The 17,706-nt window shown below is 46.8% G+C and overlaps 6 protein-coding genes across 6 annotated transcripts; 2 read left to right on the top strand and 4 right to left on the bottom strand.

Annotated features, from left to right (window-relative positions):
- The first annotated feature begins 4 nt into the window (after positions 1-4).
- Positions 5-2,316, top strand: BJ212DRAFT_1575050 (uncharacterized protein). The gene is made up of 16 exons (XM_041342124.1): positions 5-159; positions 221-529; positions 591-600; positions 655-674; positions 736-768; positions 824-920; positions 975-1,003; positions 1,056-1,086; positions 1,143-1,175; positions 1,226-1,302; positions 1,355-1,409; positions 1,465-1,563; positions 1,618-1,728; positions 1,776-1,816; positions 1,867-1,892; positions 1,953-2,316. Exons 2-16 carry the CDS (start codon positions 470-472, stop codon positions 2,098-2,100), a joined length of 870 nt encoding a protein of 289 aa, XP_041196626.1. The 5' UTR covers positions 5-159; positions 221-469; the 3' UTR covers positions 2,101-2,316.
- A 390-nt stretch (positions 2,317-2,706) lies between these two features.
- BJ212DRAFT_1265270 (uncharacterized protein) lies at positions 2,707-5,151 on the bottom strand (the record flags this gene model as incomplete). Its single annotated transcript, XM_041330473.1, has 16 exons — positions 2,707-2,766; positions 2,821-2,908; positions 2,963-3,009; positions 3,064-3,143; positions 3,193-3,280; positions 3,343-3,404; positions 3,455-3,713; positions 3,771-3,937; positions 3,994-4,177; positions 4,225-4,327; positions 4,373-4,431; positions 4,481-4,692; positions 4,748-4,777; positions 4,834-4,847; positions 4,903-5,043; positions 5,096-5,151. 16 exons carry the CDS (start codon positions 5,149-5,151, stop codon positions 2,707-2,709), a joined length of 1,650 nt encoding a protein of 549 aa, XP_041196625.1.
- A 366-nt stretch (positions 5,152-5,517) lies between these two features.
- Positions 5,518-6,987, top strand: BJ212DRAFT_1547510 (Metallo-dependent phosphatase-like protein; the record flags this gene model as incomplete). The annotated part of the gene is made up of 6 exons (XM_041341883.1): positions 5,518-5,804; positions 5,856-5,937; positions 5,991-6,126; positions 6,289-6,322; positions 6,372-6,507; positions 6,561-6,987. The coding sequence occupies 6 exons, from the start codon at positions 5,518-5,520 to the stop codon at positions 6,798-6,800; spliced, it is 915 nt and encodes a 304-aa protein (XP_041196624.1). The 3' UTR covers positions 6,801-6,987.
- Positions 6,988-7,110: 123 nt separating this feature from the next.
- On the bottom strand, positions 7,111-9,633 carry BJ212DRAFT_1297178 (uncharacterized protein; the record flags this gene model as incomplete). Its single annotated transcript, XM_041332552.1, has 3 exons — positions 7,111-8,948; positions 9,308-9,433; positions 9,603-9,633. The coding sequence occupies 3 exons, from the start codon at positions 9,631-9,633 to the stop codon at positions 7,111-7,113; spliced, it is 1,995 nt and encodes a 664-aa protein (XP_041196623.1).
- Positions 9,634-9,873: 240 nt separating this feature from the next.
- On the bottom strand, positions 9,874-12,101 carry BJ212DRAFT_1297177 (FAD binding domain-containing protein; the record flags this gene model as incomplete). Its single annotated transcript, XM_041332551.1, has 12 exons — positions 9,874-10,556; positions 10,598-10,646; positions 10,698-10,713; positions 10,777-10,786; positions 10,841-10,896; positions 10,949-11,125; positions 11,172-11,206; positions 11,261-11,367; positions 11,421-11,622; positions 11,677-11,835; positions 12,004-12,018; positions 12,072-12,101. 12 exons carry the CDS (start codon positions 12,099-12,101, stop codon positions 9,874-9,876), a joined length of 1,539 nt encoding a protein of 512 aa, XP_041196622.1.
- Positions 12,102-15,681: 3,580 nt separating this feature from the next.
- BJ212DRAFT_1477711 (uncharacterized protein) lies at positions 15,682-16,383 on the bottom strand (the record flags this gene model as incomplete). The annotated part of the gene is made up of 2 exons (XM_041339594.1): positions 15,682-16,062; positions 16,138-16,383. The coding sequence occupies 2 exons, from the start codon at positions 16,381-16,383 to the stop codon at positions 15,682-15,684; spliced, it is 627 nt and encodes a 208-aa protein (XP_041196621.1).
- Positions 16,384-17,706: the final 1,323 nt, after the last annotated feature.

Genomic DNA, 17,706 nt, shown 5'->3' with positions numbered 1-17,706 from the left:
TCGACCGACGACCACGGTACCATCAACGTTCCAACTTGCGATTTCGCTAGTATTCAGTGTATGACTCGATCGCCTCAGGCTGTATCGCGCAGAAAATTTTCATCAAGAACGGAATCACAGTTCCTTATTCAAACCAAAAACACTGCAGCGACTGTCGCGGTATGAACTGTATCATGTGCTTCGATATAATTTCACACTGAAACGTTCTGTACGGTGCCAGCTGCAACTTTGATAGTATCGAAACACGCGTCTGATATGCAGGTCTTCTTCATGTAGCCTTGTGCAAGCCTTACTTGACATGAGAACGAATGGAACGGGAATTTAAGCGCGCCAAGGCTCGGGTTCATGACCCCGCATTCAATGTCATGCCCTCATTACACTTCAATCTCCGGTTCCGCGTCCATTCTTAAAGACTTAAACTTGTATCGATTCTCAGCTGAAAATATCTGCTTCCTTGTTTCTCCATTGAATGGATTCGAAGTACTCTACTGACGCTATCGCAGCCGCTAGGAGTCTCCAAGTCTTCACGGTAATTCTTCCTCTGGGCAATACAAACAACCTCTGATAAGATCCTGATTAATTACTTCTAGCACATTTATGGTATGTGCTGCTTCATTTGACTCAGATTACCTTCTGCTAACGCAGATGGTCCAGTGTCGATGGCTACATTCTGGGTATAATCATCCTCACCCTTCTCGCTCTAATATTTGTCTTGACCATTCGGTTCCCACCCAGACATACGACTATGCCTGCTCAATTCGTGAGGAGGTGACACAAATAACTTCAAAATCAATTTCGCATGCTCACCATGTACTGTCTCCAGGGGATTTTTTTGTTTTGTTCTCGCTGGAGCAAGGTTAAACTTCTGTACGTCTTGACACGCTATGTGCCTTTCCTTCTTTTTGCTGCGCACTTGTACAGTACGTCCTGAGCCTGAATGGATATAAGATACCATATTGACAGACTATTGCCAGTGAACTTCGTCCCAGACGAGACTTCTGATGTATGTAGACTCACGATGGACGGTAGCTTTGCTTATTTGATGGTCAACCTAGACATGTCAATTTGTCAACAACATCTGCTCAGGTGCATCGATTTATATGTTGAAACATTCAGTTACTAACCTCTCTCCTCTCCTATAGGTCTGAGTATGATATCGATCATTTGTTCAGAATGTAATTTCTCTATTATCTTTATCGCGAGTGCAAAGTTTTGATTTCTCCAGGTTTCTTCATACTTAGGACGTACGTGCTATGGAATAACAATAAGGTCGTCCTGGCAGTCATTCTATCGACTTTTGCAGTGAGTTGTGTGCAATGAATGTCGTAGCTCTCTCATATGAACACAGTATCAGACTTTGATTGTGGGGTCTATGGTTGCCCTATTTTCCGCCACTGCGATTGCACCATGTATGAATTACACTCGCCTGTCTGGCTATTTGTTGACCTGGTTTTCATTTCGCAGTTGAGACCAGTTTGATTCCAGGCATCACAGGTTGTTATCAATCTTCAGGAAGCGTGAGGCTTTTTGTGCCTTATCTTCTTTTGTTTGGATTAGAACTGAGTGCGTCGCTGAAAATCGATGTGTAAAAATACCCTTTGATTCATGCTGATACAGTGCTAATCTCCCTCACGCTCACATGCGCCATACAAAAGTGGCGTATAACTAACAACCGTTTGTGTGTTATTATATTGAAACACAATGTGCTCTATTACGCATGTGGTTTGGGTAAGTGCGAGAGTGGAACGATTCATCATTACTCATCGTTTCCATAGTTTTCTCGATGGTGAATGTTCTGACCTCACTGCTCCTCGACGTGCGTTACCTATTCATTGAAATATTCCATTTGATTGACATTTAATGCAGTACGCGTATAGCGGCATGTTTCAAGAGTACGTCTCTGCCAAGTTTTACTGGCAAAACAACACTTACAACCTCAATCATGTATCTAGTTTCCAAATCATCGTTCATGCCATACTTGCCACTCGAATGCACCTTCATTTGTGGCATGTCGACCGCACTGATGATCCTGGTGTCTTCACTTCAATTAATCTCTCCGACCTGACACCCACAGCCTATAATGAGTCATCCTATGATTAGCTTGCATTCCTTGAGAGTGGACTGGAAAGAAGGAATAGTTGCAATTGACTGCGACTGCGATTTTGGTTGGCTAGATTGGATGAACACTTGTGATTGGAAATATGCAAGCATCGAAATCTTGTTCGATGATCGACAAAAGGTCATGTTGTAAATTAAATGTAGATTGTAAGTGTATGTATTATGCGGTATGCTCCTTACTCAGTTTTGAAAGCGACGTTGATTTTTGGCTGAGTGCAAAATCCTATGAGTGCCTAGAACGCTCAAAAACAAGCTATCGAAAGGCGAGAACTGTCATTGTCATTAAAAGAGTTGGGGTTGTTGATGGCCTTGATCGACTCTATCACCGACAATGGCGGCCTAGGTGAGGGATTTTCAAAGCTCAAGACTGCTACCTCTTGGTTCAGATCAGATTTTTGACACTACCCTAGCTAATCGTGTGCACTTCGGGCTATAGTCTGCAGACAGAACATCTGTGGACGATATCGGTACGCGGACAGAGGAAGAAAACCTAACAAGTGTTCAATCCGCAGCACCTTCCCTGGCAATAATGTACAAATTCCGATCATATGCATCCGAAGATCAAACGTTTCTTTCTGGTAATCACTCTCAGATAGACTCAACGCGTGGTTTTGTGGAAGCCGTGGAGATATCGATACTGAGAAGGCTCTGAAAAAATATACAACATCAAGGAGAGCTGCTTCATGGAAAACTGTGCCGCACCTTTCCTTCCCTTAGCTCGGCGGGAGATGGCATGAGTCCAAGTCTCAAGAGCTCAGATGCTTTGCTGACTACCGGGTCATTTTGCATGCTGTCGTTGCAAGCCTTGTAGCACACGACCTGCAGTTCGGAGAGAATGTCTTACCTAGATACAGCAACAATCTCGCCGCGATTGACATAGTACGCAATGAACTTGAGATAAGTAAGCAGACCGTATAATCAGGGTTTTCCACACACGTTGCTTACCTTCATTTCGCCAGGGTTGCCATGTATAATAATATCGTCATAATTGGCTCCAAGACCACAGTAACGAAGCTGCTGTCCCTCTGACGAAACGTCGTCAGTGATATCCCTGATTCAATTTCCGAAACGTACGGGCGCTCCAAAAGACTGGCACTTTCACAAATGGCTGTGGGTCACCCGCAATTGTCTTACCAACAGCACGGCCGTGGTTACCTGCAACCTGTGGAGAGCAAAGGTGAGCAATGGAATTTGGTAATCCTGTGAGGATGGGTATTTGCTGACATTCCAGTGTTCTATCCGACGGCTCTCTCCCGTCTGTTGCTGTGGGTACCAAGCAATATCGCCTGTATCAAAGGTCGGCACAGGGTACAATAAAACAAATAACTAAGCCCACCGACTGCATAAACATTGTGTTGCCCTTGAACTTTCAAGTATTGGTCAACCTGGATTCCGCCGTCCTTCTCGAGCTGGAAGCCGCTCTGCTTCAAGAATTCGGTTGCTGGAGCTACGCCAACTCCCATGACGACGAAATCAGCGGGGAGAGTCTGTCCGTTGACAACAACACCAGCAGCCAACGAAGGGTCGCTCTCCGATGGTATGATCTTCTCGACCTGTGTCCCCAGGTGAAACTTGACGCCTTGAGACTCGTGATACTATGACAGAGAAAATGTTGAGGTTGAGGACAATAATCAAAGAATAAACGTCACAACCTTCTGAAGGCCTTGACCAACTTCTTTGCCCAGTACGTTCTGGAACGGGTGCTCCTCCATACCGATGACATCGATGGACGCAAGTCCCCGCTTAGCGACGGCAACGACGAGCTCCATGCCGATGAAGGAACTCCCGATAACAACCATTCGCTTTCCCTCTTGAGCCGCTATAAAATTTCAGAGCATTGAGAAGGCCTCATAAGCATCGATGAACCGATGTTACCTGCATCAATGCGTTTTGAGTCCTCGATGCTACGGAATGTGTATACATTCTCGAGGTCTGATCCAGGGATAGGTAATCGGCGAGGAGTACCCCCCATAGCGAGAATCAGAGTTTCGTAGGATATGGATTCTTTTCCTCCATCAAAGACAACAAGTTTAGAAGATGTATCCACGGAGGTTACAGTCTAACAGCAGTTCAGAATATGAAATCTCCAGCAAGATAAAGACCCACGACGCCAGTGCGGAGGGTGGTACCATACTTAATCTTGAGGTCAGCGGCTGTTCTCCATTCAAGTTTTGACGAATCCGTGATCAAAGCCTTGCTCAACTTGGTTCTGTGGACGTGTCAACGATGATAATTTATTTCGCAAATCTCATACCGGTCAATCGGGGGGTGTTTCTCTTGGGAAAGAACTGTGATACTTCCAGAATAACCATGCTGCGAGTGGTTAAAATTAATGTTAGGGACATCAGGCAACTGTTCGTACCTCTCTCAGACTCTCGATGGCGTGGAACGTTGCGGATCCTCCACCGATAATGACAACGCTTTTACCTGATCCAGCGACGCCAGTCGACAAGAGCTTGGGCGAACGACTCATGTTACTCTTGAGGGTCAACGAGGGATCAGCAGTCACATTGATCTTACCGCCCACGACTCCTGTCTTAAAAGAGTGGATTGCAGCAGGAGCTGGTGCATCCTCTAGATAGTAATTTAGGCCCATTACAACAAGTTCCCACTCGGAGAAAGCACTGACCGATGTCGCCAGTGCAAACACTGAAGCAAGCTATGATCACGCTGTGAGTCTCGGGCATGGCTGCGCATGCATCCACGTGAACTTACCTCCGTGCCAAGGGCTATCATGAACTCAGAACTCAGTAATGTAAGAGTTACAGAAGTGGAAAGGCGTACCAGACGACCCTACCATCCGCAGTTAGCACGCCCTTGGCTAGGGGCGCGCCATAATGGGTACAAAAGGCACTAGTCGCATGGATGGTACCGTTCAGACGATACAACACTACCTTTCCCGCTTCCTCAAAGTCCACTTGCTTCCTGAGGAGTTGAAATGATGACAATCGTTTAAACTTGCAACTTCCTGACATACATTTGACCATCCTGTAGCTCAGATTCATTGCAAACTGCGATCGTCTTCAAGGACATGGTCAAAGGTCGAAGTCGTGTCTGAAGTCGGGTGAATATGAAAAAATTGAGATGGCTGCGAAGGAGCATATAAAGGGCGAGTCTAGCAGGTAAACCAGCCGGTCACTATGATATGACCTATCATGTTGGCCCTATTGCATGCACCACTTGAAATTCCAAAAAAGGTTACTACTTCCAAACCCAGTCACACCGGAATTACAGGGGCACTAACTACTAATGACTAGTCGCGTTACACAAACGTTAACTAAAGGTTTCAATTCAGTGGACCACGTTCGCGTTGATCAGCGTTATTGACTTGTACGTGTTTGTTATGTAATCAAATCCCAGCGCTGAAAATACGGAGGAGCTGCGGAAAGTGAGAGCAACATGTCTGAATCAGAACAAATTGTCCCAGCAACACACCTACAGGATTCAGAAGGCTTCCACACACCTAGCGCTCGTGTCTATACTTCCTACGACCCTACGAATCCTCCATCCCATCCGGGGGAAAATTGGACTCGCTTTGTATGCATCAGCGATACCCATTCTCGTACTTTCAGTGTTCCCTCTGGGGATGTCCTCCTTCACTCTGGTGACCTCAGTCGGTTAGGACGGGAAGATGAGATTCGTGTTACGATAGAGTGGTTGCATACTTTGGACCATGGCGTTAAAATGTGCGCCACACGCGTCCTTATCGTGTAGGCCAGCAGTCTAACTACACACAGTATTATAGCAGGAAACCATGACCTACCTCTTCACGAGGAGTGGTACGAGGACAGTTATCACGGCTTCCACGACAAGAAGGAGGTGTGGCTATCTTACTCAACTAACTGAAACCGTTTCTTTACGCGCATATGTAGTCACCAACCACCATCAGAAGTCTCGTCGACAGTGATGCAAATCGTGATCGAGGCCTAATATATTTGCAGGACGAACGATACGCTTTCAGCACTAAGGAAGGTGGAAGGGAGTGGTCTGTGTATGGCTCTCCGGCAAGTCACTATGCCTCGCAACCTACCTGATCCTTTATGACTTACCTTCTCACAATGAAGTGGCAACCCTATTTTGGCGGCTGGGCTTTCAATTACTTGCCTGAGGAAGCTTCTGGTACGGTTATATCTTCTACCTCTTCCATTGAAGATACTCATTCTGGACAAGATCGCGCTTCCGCAATACCTGAGGTCGACATCCTGTAATTGACAATACCATGCAATCACCATTGTGCTAAACTTATTCTTTAGTCTCACTCATGGCCCTCCGCATAACATTCTAGATAAAACCTTTACCAATGTCAATGCTGGGTGCCCTGCCCTGCTCGCACACCTTTCCGAGATGCGGGGGCCTCCGCTTCTCCACGTCTTCGGTCATATACACGAAGTAAGATTTTGAGTTCTATTTACACAGAAAGTCTTATATGCGGGCTTGTATAGGCACGTGGCGCTATGCGGTATCCCTGGACGCAGGTGGAAGAAGACCAAGATTCTTCGAATGCCGAATCCACACCCCCTCTGGGAACGAGAGACACCATAATGGTGAATGCAGCTAACCAGCCTCTCGGGCGTCAGGCCATTAAACCTGGACCAGGTGGTCAGAGGATTCCATGTGGTGGTCCAGGCTTTCAACCCATCATTGTTGACCTATTGGACTCAGCTATGCGACCAGAAATGTAAACGACTACGACATCCCCCCTGTAATACGACGACCTGCATGATAAGAGAGTTCTATCACTTATAGACGACCTACGCTACACACCAGCTTGATTACCAAGGTGTTTTGATAACATTGATCATACTGTCAGTCGCCATGACAAGTACCAGTTCGAGACCCATAGTTGGAGAGTTGTGATCCAAAGGATGACCATTACTGCTGATAAAAGCTTCTATACAAAACGTTCTGATCTACATACACAGTGATAATGAGACAAATCGAGATGATACAACACGATGCCAAAAAAAAAAGATTATCGATACAACAGTTCACTCATCCAACGTCTACCATGCAGTTGCAACGTCTGAGCTGCATCGCATCAGTCCTGAACGACATCGAAAGGTATAATTCCCACCATTGATTATTCTCTTGCATCCACTGTCCCTCTCCCCAGAAAGAAATTAGCGCCACGCTGTCGTTCTTGATATGAGAAGAGCACGACTTGAGCATTTCTTCGCTTTCTTCAGACCAGTGAAACCGATCGAGCCCCAGCATGCTAATGTCGACCTCATCCAGGCGATCAGACTTGGGAGTTTGCAATGATGACAGCTCGCTAAGAGACCCCTCGATATCAGAACGAGCGAGGCTCTTTGTAGATTTGACGGAACGGGCGGAGGATGCTATATCAAGGGGCTGGCTTATATGACGTAGCTCGAGTTGTGCATCCGGGCTAGAAGTCGGGTCTGGAATTGGAGAAAGCCGATTTGAGGCATCTGTCATTAAGCAGTGAATTCGGTCATTGTCGATAGCCTTTCTCGCGGAAATAGCGGTAACGTAATTTTCCTTGTCGCTGGTAAGTGTATCTCCAACAAGCTTACGGTCTGACATATCCTCTGGGAGCACCATGATGCGTAGAGGCGATGCACTGGATATGATTCCGCTACGTGACCTAATAGTGGATGAGCGCTTGTGCTTCGTCTTTCTTTTCATCTTTTGAACAGCAAAAACAAGGGGATCCGCGGGGTGCAAGACATGAGGAAGCGAATCAACAGCAGCAACGGAATCAGTAGTGTTCGGAGAGACGAGAGGGCTAGTCTTGAGCTTTGAAGAATTGCTAGGCGACAGTGGGGTATTATTTGACAAGTGGGCGGGCGCCTGATCTTTGGTGGCGGAAAAGCTACCCATGCTGGCGGGTGGAGAAAACTCGAGAAGAGGTAGAAATTGAGGAATGCTTGCAGGGGGAGGCAGCGATGCAGACAACTCAGCTGGAGATACACATGACGGCCGTTGGCCGACAAGATTGGATGGTAATGGCGGGAGAGGAGGGACAGGTTTCCGAGTTGATTTTGTTGAATGACGCCTGGACAGCTGTAGAGAGTCGCGAGTTCCCGTGAGAGGTGATAGAACATAAGAAGAAGAAGGCGGAAATGCAGACAAGAACGAGTACGGAACAGCAGTCACGTCAGAGGCCCCCACAAGCCTCAGAGACGGGCCAAGATCGACACTGGAGGTCACCCGACCACTTGCATACAAGTTACGAGCCCGGAGACTACTACGACCGGCATCGCATTTCTCGCAGAAGTCGCCGAGCTGTCTAGACACTGAGCTATCGATGAGTGGTGAATACCTCTGGGGAGCGATAGTGGCAGTTTTTCTCGACCGTGCTTTGGTAGGATATGCGAGGACCTGGGTATTAGGCAAATGATGGGTCCTGGGTTTCCTTGTCGCGTCTTCTGTACTCTGTTCGCTGGAAAAACTGAAGAAAGACATGGAACGCGAAAGCTGCGCGTGGGACGGAGGTGCCTGAGATGTTGAACTCCTGCTCGAACGATAAGCCACAGAATAAGATTTTGAAGAACGCTGCTTGGACTGCCGATGAAGTTGATACATGAACGATGCAGTTCGGCGTTGCTTTGTCAAGTTCGAGTCGAAGTCGGATTCGATATCAGTCTCCCATGCAGGAGATCCAAGACATCCGACGAGAATTGCGAGAGATGGTGTACATTTAGAGCGAAATGCCTTCAGTTGAGTGGCTTTGAGAGAAAGCAGAGAAGAACGAGAGTTCAGTGAAACATCGTGAGGGGAAGTTGACTGGAGAATTCGAGAACGAATGGCACTAAGCCGACGGTGTTTCACATAAATAAGCTTCACAGCAAGAAGAGCCAACAGAACTATAAAGGAAACAAGACATGCAGCAATCAGCGGTTCGGGAGTTGATGTTGACGAATTGATGTTATATGAGTCTGACTGGAGGATAACTGAGAAAGGCCGTGCAGATACAATATTAATGGTGCAGAGAATCAGTGGGTAGAATACCCGCAGAGGATATGCTGAGACTGCCATACGCAAAACAGCGGCGGCAGAACGACTTCAAGTTTGCTCGAGACAAGCTCGAGAGCGTTGAACATGATATGAACTGACGATTTCATACTCCGCGAACAATATCAAGCTTTATGTAAGCCTGGGGTGTATTCGTAAACATTTATTATAGGAGTTTATTTGAACCTGGAATTGCAACGCGACCGCGAACAAATTTGCAGGGAATGAACGTTAACGTTGAACAGGAGATGAGCGCGTTGTAGACGACCAGGAACTCCTACGCAGTCCTCTACAGCACTCGAGTACCCGCTCTTTGAGCACCAGAATGAACCAAATTCTACGAACCACAAATTGAGATTTGATCATGCAGATGATTTGCTATACCAGGACCACTGGTAGCGACGGCAGCAAAGTCAGCTGCTATGCTGGAGTTGCGGTAAGCTTAGAGTATCTTTGGCCCATTTGTTCTAGTATTTCCGTGTTTTTTTTGCTACACAAGCACTCACGATTCTTCACTGGAGTCGAGCATCCGATCATGATGGTAGGAAATCCATCTTATTGTTTTGGTTGACAATTTTGGATTGTCGGCGTCCATACATGTTTTTGTTGAGCTTATCAAGGACCTTCGAATTGGAACCTGATCATTCAGTGCCTGCCCTCGAATTATGTGCACAATACTAATCCTCTCATTTCTAGTTACAAACGCGATACGCTACGTTGCATGAGGTGTACATAAATAAGTTGTGCTTGTAAAAGTTGTAAGTAAAGAATAGGCCACTACATATCTAAAAATATTTTTGAGAAATACTTCCTCACGCCTTCTGCACCACGAACGATCGCCCCAATCACTCCGTCTGGCCGTATCACAAACACCTTCGTCTGGCCAGCTTCCATAAGGTAAGCCGAATAAGCGTGGCCCTCACGATCAACAAGAACAAAGTTAGCAGACGATGCGACAGACGTCACTGATGTCGATGATGGCAGAACAACTGCCGATCGCACGACGCTTTTGTTGTATGCTTCCAATGCACCCAAGATCGGGGTAGCATCAACGAGACTCGGCGCAAATACAAGCATTGTATGGTACCAGGGTCTGTACAAACTAAAAAGTGTCGTCTCGTCAGGCTCTGCGCGCCCCACCTGCAGCATATTGGGCGCATCAGGCGCCCTATCTCCAGCCTCTAGATGCCCCTCGTCAAGCACTCCGTATGCGTTGATAGGCCTCCCCTCGACTGAAGTCATAAATTCATCGAGTACGATGGTGCTGAATCGGCAGTTGATGCCGAGCATGTAAAGGATGGGACTTCGTCCGATTGACCCGTCTCCAGACGATATTGCCTTGTCGAGAATCGAGGTGGTCACCCCAAGCATCTCGGAGATCACAGGCAGACGCTCGGCGCTGTATGTTTCGAGAAGAGTTTTGTCGGCGAACCCTTTCTGGACGAGCGCAAGTTTCCACCCTAGATTGAACTAGTGTAGGGAGCGGTCAGTTGCAACGCACATGCTAGATCTACCCAACTCACTGCATCTTGTACACCTGAATTGAGTCCCTGTTCATAGACAAATGAGCATGTGTTAAGCAACAATCGGATCAACCATACCTGGCTACCCATTGGGCTGTGGACGCTTGGATATGTATTAGCAGCAGTTTATGAAGAAGGCATTGAAAGATAGACATACTGAGCAGCATCTATGACAACATGTATGAGCACATCCACACAGCATCTCAAACAGAACCACATACCGCCCGCAACGAACACTCGACCCTCGCTAAACTTATCCACCATCCGGATATTGGCCCTGGAACAAACCGATGAGCATCCATCGACACATACGGAAACACAAAACGTACCGGAAGTCGCCCATCCAAACCACCTTGCTGAATGTCATCTCCGTTGGTATTAACGACGTGATGGTCTCGAAGACAAGCTCTTCGCTCTTAGCGATCTTCGTCAGGTCCAGTTCGTGACCGAAGAGGAAAAAGTGCCAGCCGTCTTCGCCAACTTCGTCTGTTGGACGCAATGAGAGGCTACATATCGTCAATATACACGTCTCCAAGCCTCAATTGAACATACCCTCGTTCATTAAAGTTTCCAAATCGGTGCCAACGCTTCAAGACTGGATTAAGACAGCTATTCGTCGAATATGTGGAAAACGGACGTACCGCTCTATCGAGGCCGATACCCTTCAAACGGATATCCCCGGTCACAATCCGGATATCGTCTCTAGTCTCGCCCAAAAATGTGAGCCCAAGTTGCTTACGCACGACGCCTGCGAGACCACCTTCAGTCTCATTCATCCCAATGCATTTAACTGTGTCTCACTTTTAGCACCATCAGCGCCGATGATCCACTTGGTGTCAAAAGTCTCTGATATGCCATCCTTTGCTAGAATCGCAGTAACGCCCTCATCGAACTGCTCGAACGAGCACAGTTCGGTGCCCATCTCGACAGAACAAGAGAACTTCTCTAGGTGGCGTCGCAGAATCACATCTAGGACCTGTTGACCCATCAATCTGAGGCTGTGCTGGGAAAAAACCAAATCAGGACGAAGGTTTGATCAAGCAACGATGTTGCGCACGAATGGTATTGCTGGGGTGGGTTCCATTTGCGGGGCCATCGATGAGTCTTGAAGAGGTTCCAACGTCCCGGGCTTGTATAAACGGGTGGGAGGGGCTGGTTTTCCCAGACCATTAACTTCTGAAACGTCCAGGAAGTTGTAGAGTTCGAGGGAGCGCGGCTATATAGAGAACGGATTCAGCGAGACCACGGGGCGATATGACAAGTGGATGTGTGACAAACCCATATTCCAGCACCGCGTTGTCCGATGCGATGGTGGGGGTCTTTATCGATGATGCGAACTGAGATACCGTTTTGGAGGAGCGTCAACTGCTGCTACCAGACCCACTGGCCCAGCGCCTACCTAACAAGAAGTTCAGCTGAGGTGAAAATAAGTGTTATTGGCAGGTCACTTACGACTAGTACAGGAGGATGAACAGAATTCATATGTAGCGCTCACACTGGCAAGGGGAATAGTTGGTTAGAATTCGAGCGATTTGGATCAGCATGAGGGAAGCAGGTCGTTATAAAATAGGAGCGAAGCCGATCAGAACGGGCACTACGGTAATGATCTTACAGAACCATAGTTGCCGACGTTACATGTTACACATCCCATCAGATGATTTGTCAAAACGCTCACCAGATACTTCATGACACAGACTGAACGGCCCGCTTAAACGTATTTCCATGGTCTTCATGCCATTAGATGTTTGTCTAGGCTGACAAGTGGAATGTATGCTAGCGCGATATTGAGTTTGGTTCTGAATATACCCGAACAAACTTACAAGTGCCTGGCAAGGTGCAAGAAAGACAGATATCTCTTTGATGCACCTGATGATTGCTCATGCCCGAGTCAGGCCTCGGGTAGAAGGGTTCCGGTACTCATACTGAACCTACCAATGCGCGGAGACTCAGGAGTCACTTGGTAGCCACAGCCTCGTCGAATGGATATCCGGATCCTGCAATGGTGAGGGCATAGCATTAGCAGGATTATTTATTTTACTTCGGACAGCCTGAAACAAGCTGAGCAGACTTCATTGAACGCACCAGAAGACACCCCTGACTAAGTACCTTCCAATGTTAACCCATCCGAATGGAATATATGATTTATATTAGTTGCGATACTTGGGAAAATCGCCCGGCAATTTTTAATTCATCGACATGGACGTTGAGAGGGAAAAGGAATGCACGATCAAGACAGGTTCCAGCGTCTTCGAGAATATGTGGTGGGAAGAGGGAGTCGTCGATGTTTGTGGTCGCGACTATGAGTACGAGATTCCGTCAGAGCAGTCTTTTCCACTGCAATCCACGAAAGCCGTGAATCGGAGGTCATCGATGCATCGATGCTGTGGACTGCAGCACTAGTTTGAGGCTGAATATGCGCAAGTTTGGTCATAGCGTCGATGACTGGGGATGCATCAATGAGCCCCAGTGAGAATCGGACCTACTGGAATCAACCGAGGTGTACTGAAAAGGCGTTGCTAGATTTCCATAGTTGTTGGTAGCCAAATGAGACACACAGTACATTTTTTTACTACCTTAATCTACTAGGATGATCTGAGTTCGCGTTACTTTGCTGTACCTAGATTTCAGTAGATGAACTAATCATTCTCCTCTCGCTGACCAGATATACTGAAAACTATGCATTTCGACAAGAGCAGGTACATGCGAAAACAATGCGATACGGATCCGAAAGAAACACGCTTCCCCTCCTGCTACCTGGCTGCACTCCTACTACACCAGCTAGTAGATACACCCACCCGACAACTTCGTGATGTTCGTAGCATTGCAATGCGTCCACATCCCATCTGCAATCTACCAGAGGAGCGAGTTAGCATATAGAGTGTAAGATAATCTAGTACTCACCAATTGTGCGCACTCTGCACCATATTTCTGACATTATTTGTTAGCATCAAGTCAGTAATGTTTTTGAAAACATACCAATATCTGTTCAGCACTCAAGCAGTCCCAGTATGTCTTGAATTCTGCAGAAGAGCCTGACGGATTTGTTTGCTTCAACCACCAATGCGCACAAAGGTTCCTGTCAAGCTGGTTAGAAATGTTCGAGTCGAGTTGGAATAAACGCTAGAGCTAGGACATACCTGCCATTCTTCGTGTTACCTGGCTGCATCTTCTTTGCAATCATGGGTCCTGATGGTGCCACAGGCTTCGGCTCACTGGAGCCTGAGTTTGATGCAGGTATGGCAGGGGGGATGGTAGTAGGAGGATCTGAGACAGCCATAGTAGAAACTGCCAGAGTCGTCATCGGAGTCGCGTTACTATTCATGAATGCTGCACTATACAAAACAATTATCAGACACAGGAACCCAGTAGTAAAAAAGCATACAGAGGATTCTTAATAACAATCCTCGCTGTGTGCTTTGCATCGGGAATGGCATCGGGAATGGTAGAGTCAGGAATGGTATCGGGGATGGTACCCGGTGCGGTAGACATGCATGCTGCAGGAGAGTCATTGTTGGATGTGTTCGTGAATATGAGAGTAGCTTTATTGGATGAGTTTGCAACTGCGGGAATGCCATCATTGGATGCATTTGTAAGTATAGAAATGTCCTTGGATACGTTCATGCTAATGGAAGTGTTGGAGCTGGAAGTGTTCGTGGTAGTGGATGGGTCTGTGTCCGATGCGCTTGTGCTTGCAGGATATTCAGAGGGCGTGGATGCAGTGGTATCATGGGGGGATGAAGTTGATGTCTCGTAGTCTATCAAGTCGCCACTGATAGTGGGCGACAATACAATGCTGCTGTCGGAGTCATCAGAGTCACCAACCCTGAGCCTCTTCATGGCACGTTCAGAGTCGTCATCGGAGATTTTCACTTTCAACGACTTGCGTTTCTTGCACGACAAATTGTCCAATTTAGCCTCTGATTGAATCCCCTCAGAGTCAGTCAAATATGACTGCTTCCAAGACGAATAACGTGCCGTAGCCAATGCGTTAATCTTCCAATAGTGTTCGCAGAATCCCACCTCAGGATGTGCCTTCACCATCTCTGCAATGAACTCATTCTTAACAGCAGAGCTCGCACCCCCCCAAGTGACAGGTGCAATGTGATGCAACTTGAAGCCATGCCAGATTGCCCGCATTGCCTGCCCAATGGCAGCAACATGATCTTCTGATAGTAGATGACCATCCTTATCTTCGAGGAATGGAAATGCACTGCGGTCTGTAGACTGCGCATTTGCACTCTTGTCATAGACCTTGAAGCTCTTGTGCGTCCAAAACCTGACATTGGGGTAGTCTGATTTATTGAGCTGAGGAGGGAGCGTTAATGTCATAGGCTGCAGCATGACAGGATGCTCAGTAGTGGTGCCAGGCTCTGATGGAGTTCCAACTTGAATCAGCTGAAGTGAGGCTACAAGTTGGGCATATGCATCTCTGAAAATTGTACATATTTGAGTAATTCACGGCAATAATAACCAAACTCACTGGTATGAATCTCAAGAGGCCAGTAGAACTGCATTCTCTGCACGAAGCAATACAATAGTTTCCTGTAAGGCTTGCATTTGCTGCATATATGCATCATATTTCATGTCAATTGAGCACTATTTCCATCATATACACATACCTTTGACAATAAGACACCTTGAGACCAGTTGGAGTGAGAATCACAATGGAAATTATTTGGATCGGGTACTGGTGGCAGAGAACAATGATCATTAAGAAGAGGTGATGTGGATGCAGTATAAGGAGTATCATAAGCATTAGAAGGGAGGAATGAGCGTAATAGGGGGAAATTATACTCAGTCATCGTGGTGGTCATCATGAGCAGTAGTGAGTAGACGACCTTCCTACACCAGATGCTTGAGTATTTCAGTCTCTGCTGGAAACTTCTGAATGGGAATATTTCATTCTAAGTCCAAACTTTACACAAGTTACACTACACAATACATGTATATGTAGGTCTTTGCTCTCAATTTTTGTAAGAAAACATATGAATGGGAGCATACTAAGATGAGGATGAAGATGGTGAGATGATGGGAGGATGAACATACTAGTGCGGGACTTACATCAATCAATGTCACCATTATCATCTTGTAATCCGCAGCGTGCAATGTCTAAACCTGTCTTCTCCACAAGGAAGAACCACTCTTCTACTTGTCCATTTGGAAGGGTGGGCTTGTGAGGTATCATACTGACAACTGACTGAATGGTGTTGACATCTATGACACAAAGACTTTCTTCACCTTTGTGAATGCAGGAAATGAGAGCACCATAGGATAGAGCCAACAATTCTGGTTGGGGAAGTGAGTATAGTGTGACCAGGGTGACATTCACAAAGTGCCAGTTATTTTCATCTTCCTCGTTGTTGGAGTTGTGATCGTCATTTTCCATGGCGAGTTGCGCAAAGTATAGTACTTCTGCAAAACGCTCTTGGCCATGTAGGAGTACCTGATGTTTATTGTGGTCAAAATCAAACAAATGAGAAAAAAAAAATCAAACTTTGATGTTTCAAGCCATGCAAACATCTTCAGGTGACTTCTGGGTCTCTGTCCATGCAGACCTGGCAATCTGTCCATTAGGCAAGCGAAGGCGAGCCCAGTGGCGAAACTTGGGGGAGGGTTGACCTAGAAAGTCTGCGATAACTGCTGATTGAAGGCCATTGACAACAACAGGCTTTTTGTCACTCTTTGTGAGAAGGATGTAACCATTCCCGAGATCTCGTGAGCCATGGGGGTGGAGGTTTTTGGCATGGTCAAACTGGGGAAGCATGGCTTTGAGTGCATTTATTTGACAGTGGTGAATTCCTTGTTGTGCAAGGTTCAAGAATGGGTCCGATGGCTGCCTGATTTCTTGTCCGAGATTCCCAATTGTCCATTCCATTGTCCATTGAGATGAACATATTGGTGAGCCAACTCATGTGCACTCAAGTGCCACATGATTAGAGAGGTGAGCACACGGGCAGATCATGTGAATCCAGTTGAAATGATGCTGGTAGTACAGGAGCTCGAACTCATGTTCCCAATCTGCAAATAGTTGGCAAGCTTTGGCGATTTGTGCAGGAGTGATTCTATATTGACTCATGATGTGGAGAGCGGTCACAAACTTGCAGAAGTTTCGCCAGACGTTGTCAGGGAGAATTCCATAGAGAAGGGCTGGGCAGAGATAATACAGCCACGTTATATATTCAACTGCCTTGTAAAACGAGTTCATCTTGAGGTTTGGGTCATGAGGGGCAACATCGAAAGATCCTGGCAAGTAAGATTTGCAGGCAGCGACCGCACAACCATGTTCTTCCCAAGTGTCATATCCTGTATGCCAGACATAGATCCCATCATATTCCCACGCTTTCCGGACCTGTTTCTGGACCCCATATCCAACTCATTCCTGGATCCCCTATCCTGTCCACCCTACGCACATTCCGTCCAGCAAGACATCCGGACTTTACCTCCTCTCAGATTCCAGACTACATCCACCACCTCACATATCTCAGTCCTGTTTCCATCCTGCCTTCCGGATCACCAGATCTCTGGACCTATTCCCACCCTCCGTCCGAGATCCTGCACCTATCCCCATTTAGGCATCTCTGCCTTTCCGGTTCTCAGTTATCTCTGTTTCCATCTTGCTGATTGATCCTTGTACTAGTTTCATCTCCGAGTTCATTTACATATGTTCCATCTTACTTACCAATGTGTTTCTGCATGCTCGTACATAGCCTTACTCCATTGCTTACTGATCCTCTCGGATATCCTCTAGTATGTAACCCCTGTACAACTACAGTAGAGTCCTCAGTCTGAATATCATCTTAGATCCTGTTCCACTTGCCAATCATCTTCCAGACTTCAGTCCGTCTGAGTCTTGTCCTTTTCCATAAGGCCTAGGGAAGGATTCCCTAGGCCGGAATTCCAGACCTTCGGATTTGTCCCCTATGTCTCTGTCCCAAGTCTAGGGATTGCTTCCCTAGGCTAGAGTCTTGCCTTTCTGGCACTTACCCTCTTTCCGGACTTAGGTCCATTTCCTGTCCCTCCGACTCTACCTTAGGGTAGTCTACCTCTGTTTGCTTCTGCATCAGACTTCATCCGATGTAGCCCCTAT

The sequence above is a fragment of the Suillus subaureus genome (assembly GCF_016647635.1).
Source record: "Suillus subaureus strain MN1 chromosome Unknown BJ212scaffold_6, whole genome shotgun sequence".
NCBI lineage: Eukaryota > Fungi > Basidiomycota > Agaricomycetes > Boletales > Suillaceae > Suillus > Suillus subaureus.
Note: the sequence above shows the minus strand (reverse complement) of the source record. Positions and strands in the feature narration are given on the sequence as shown.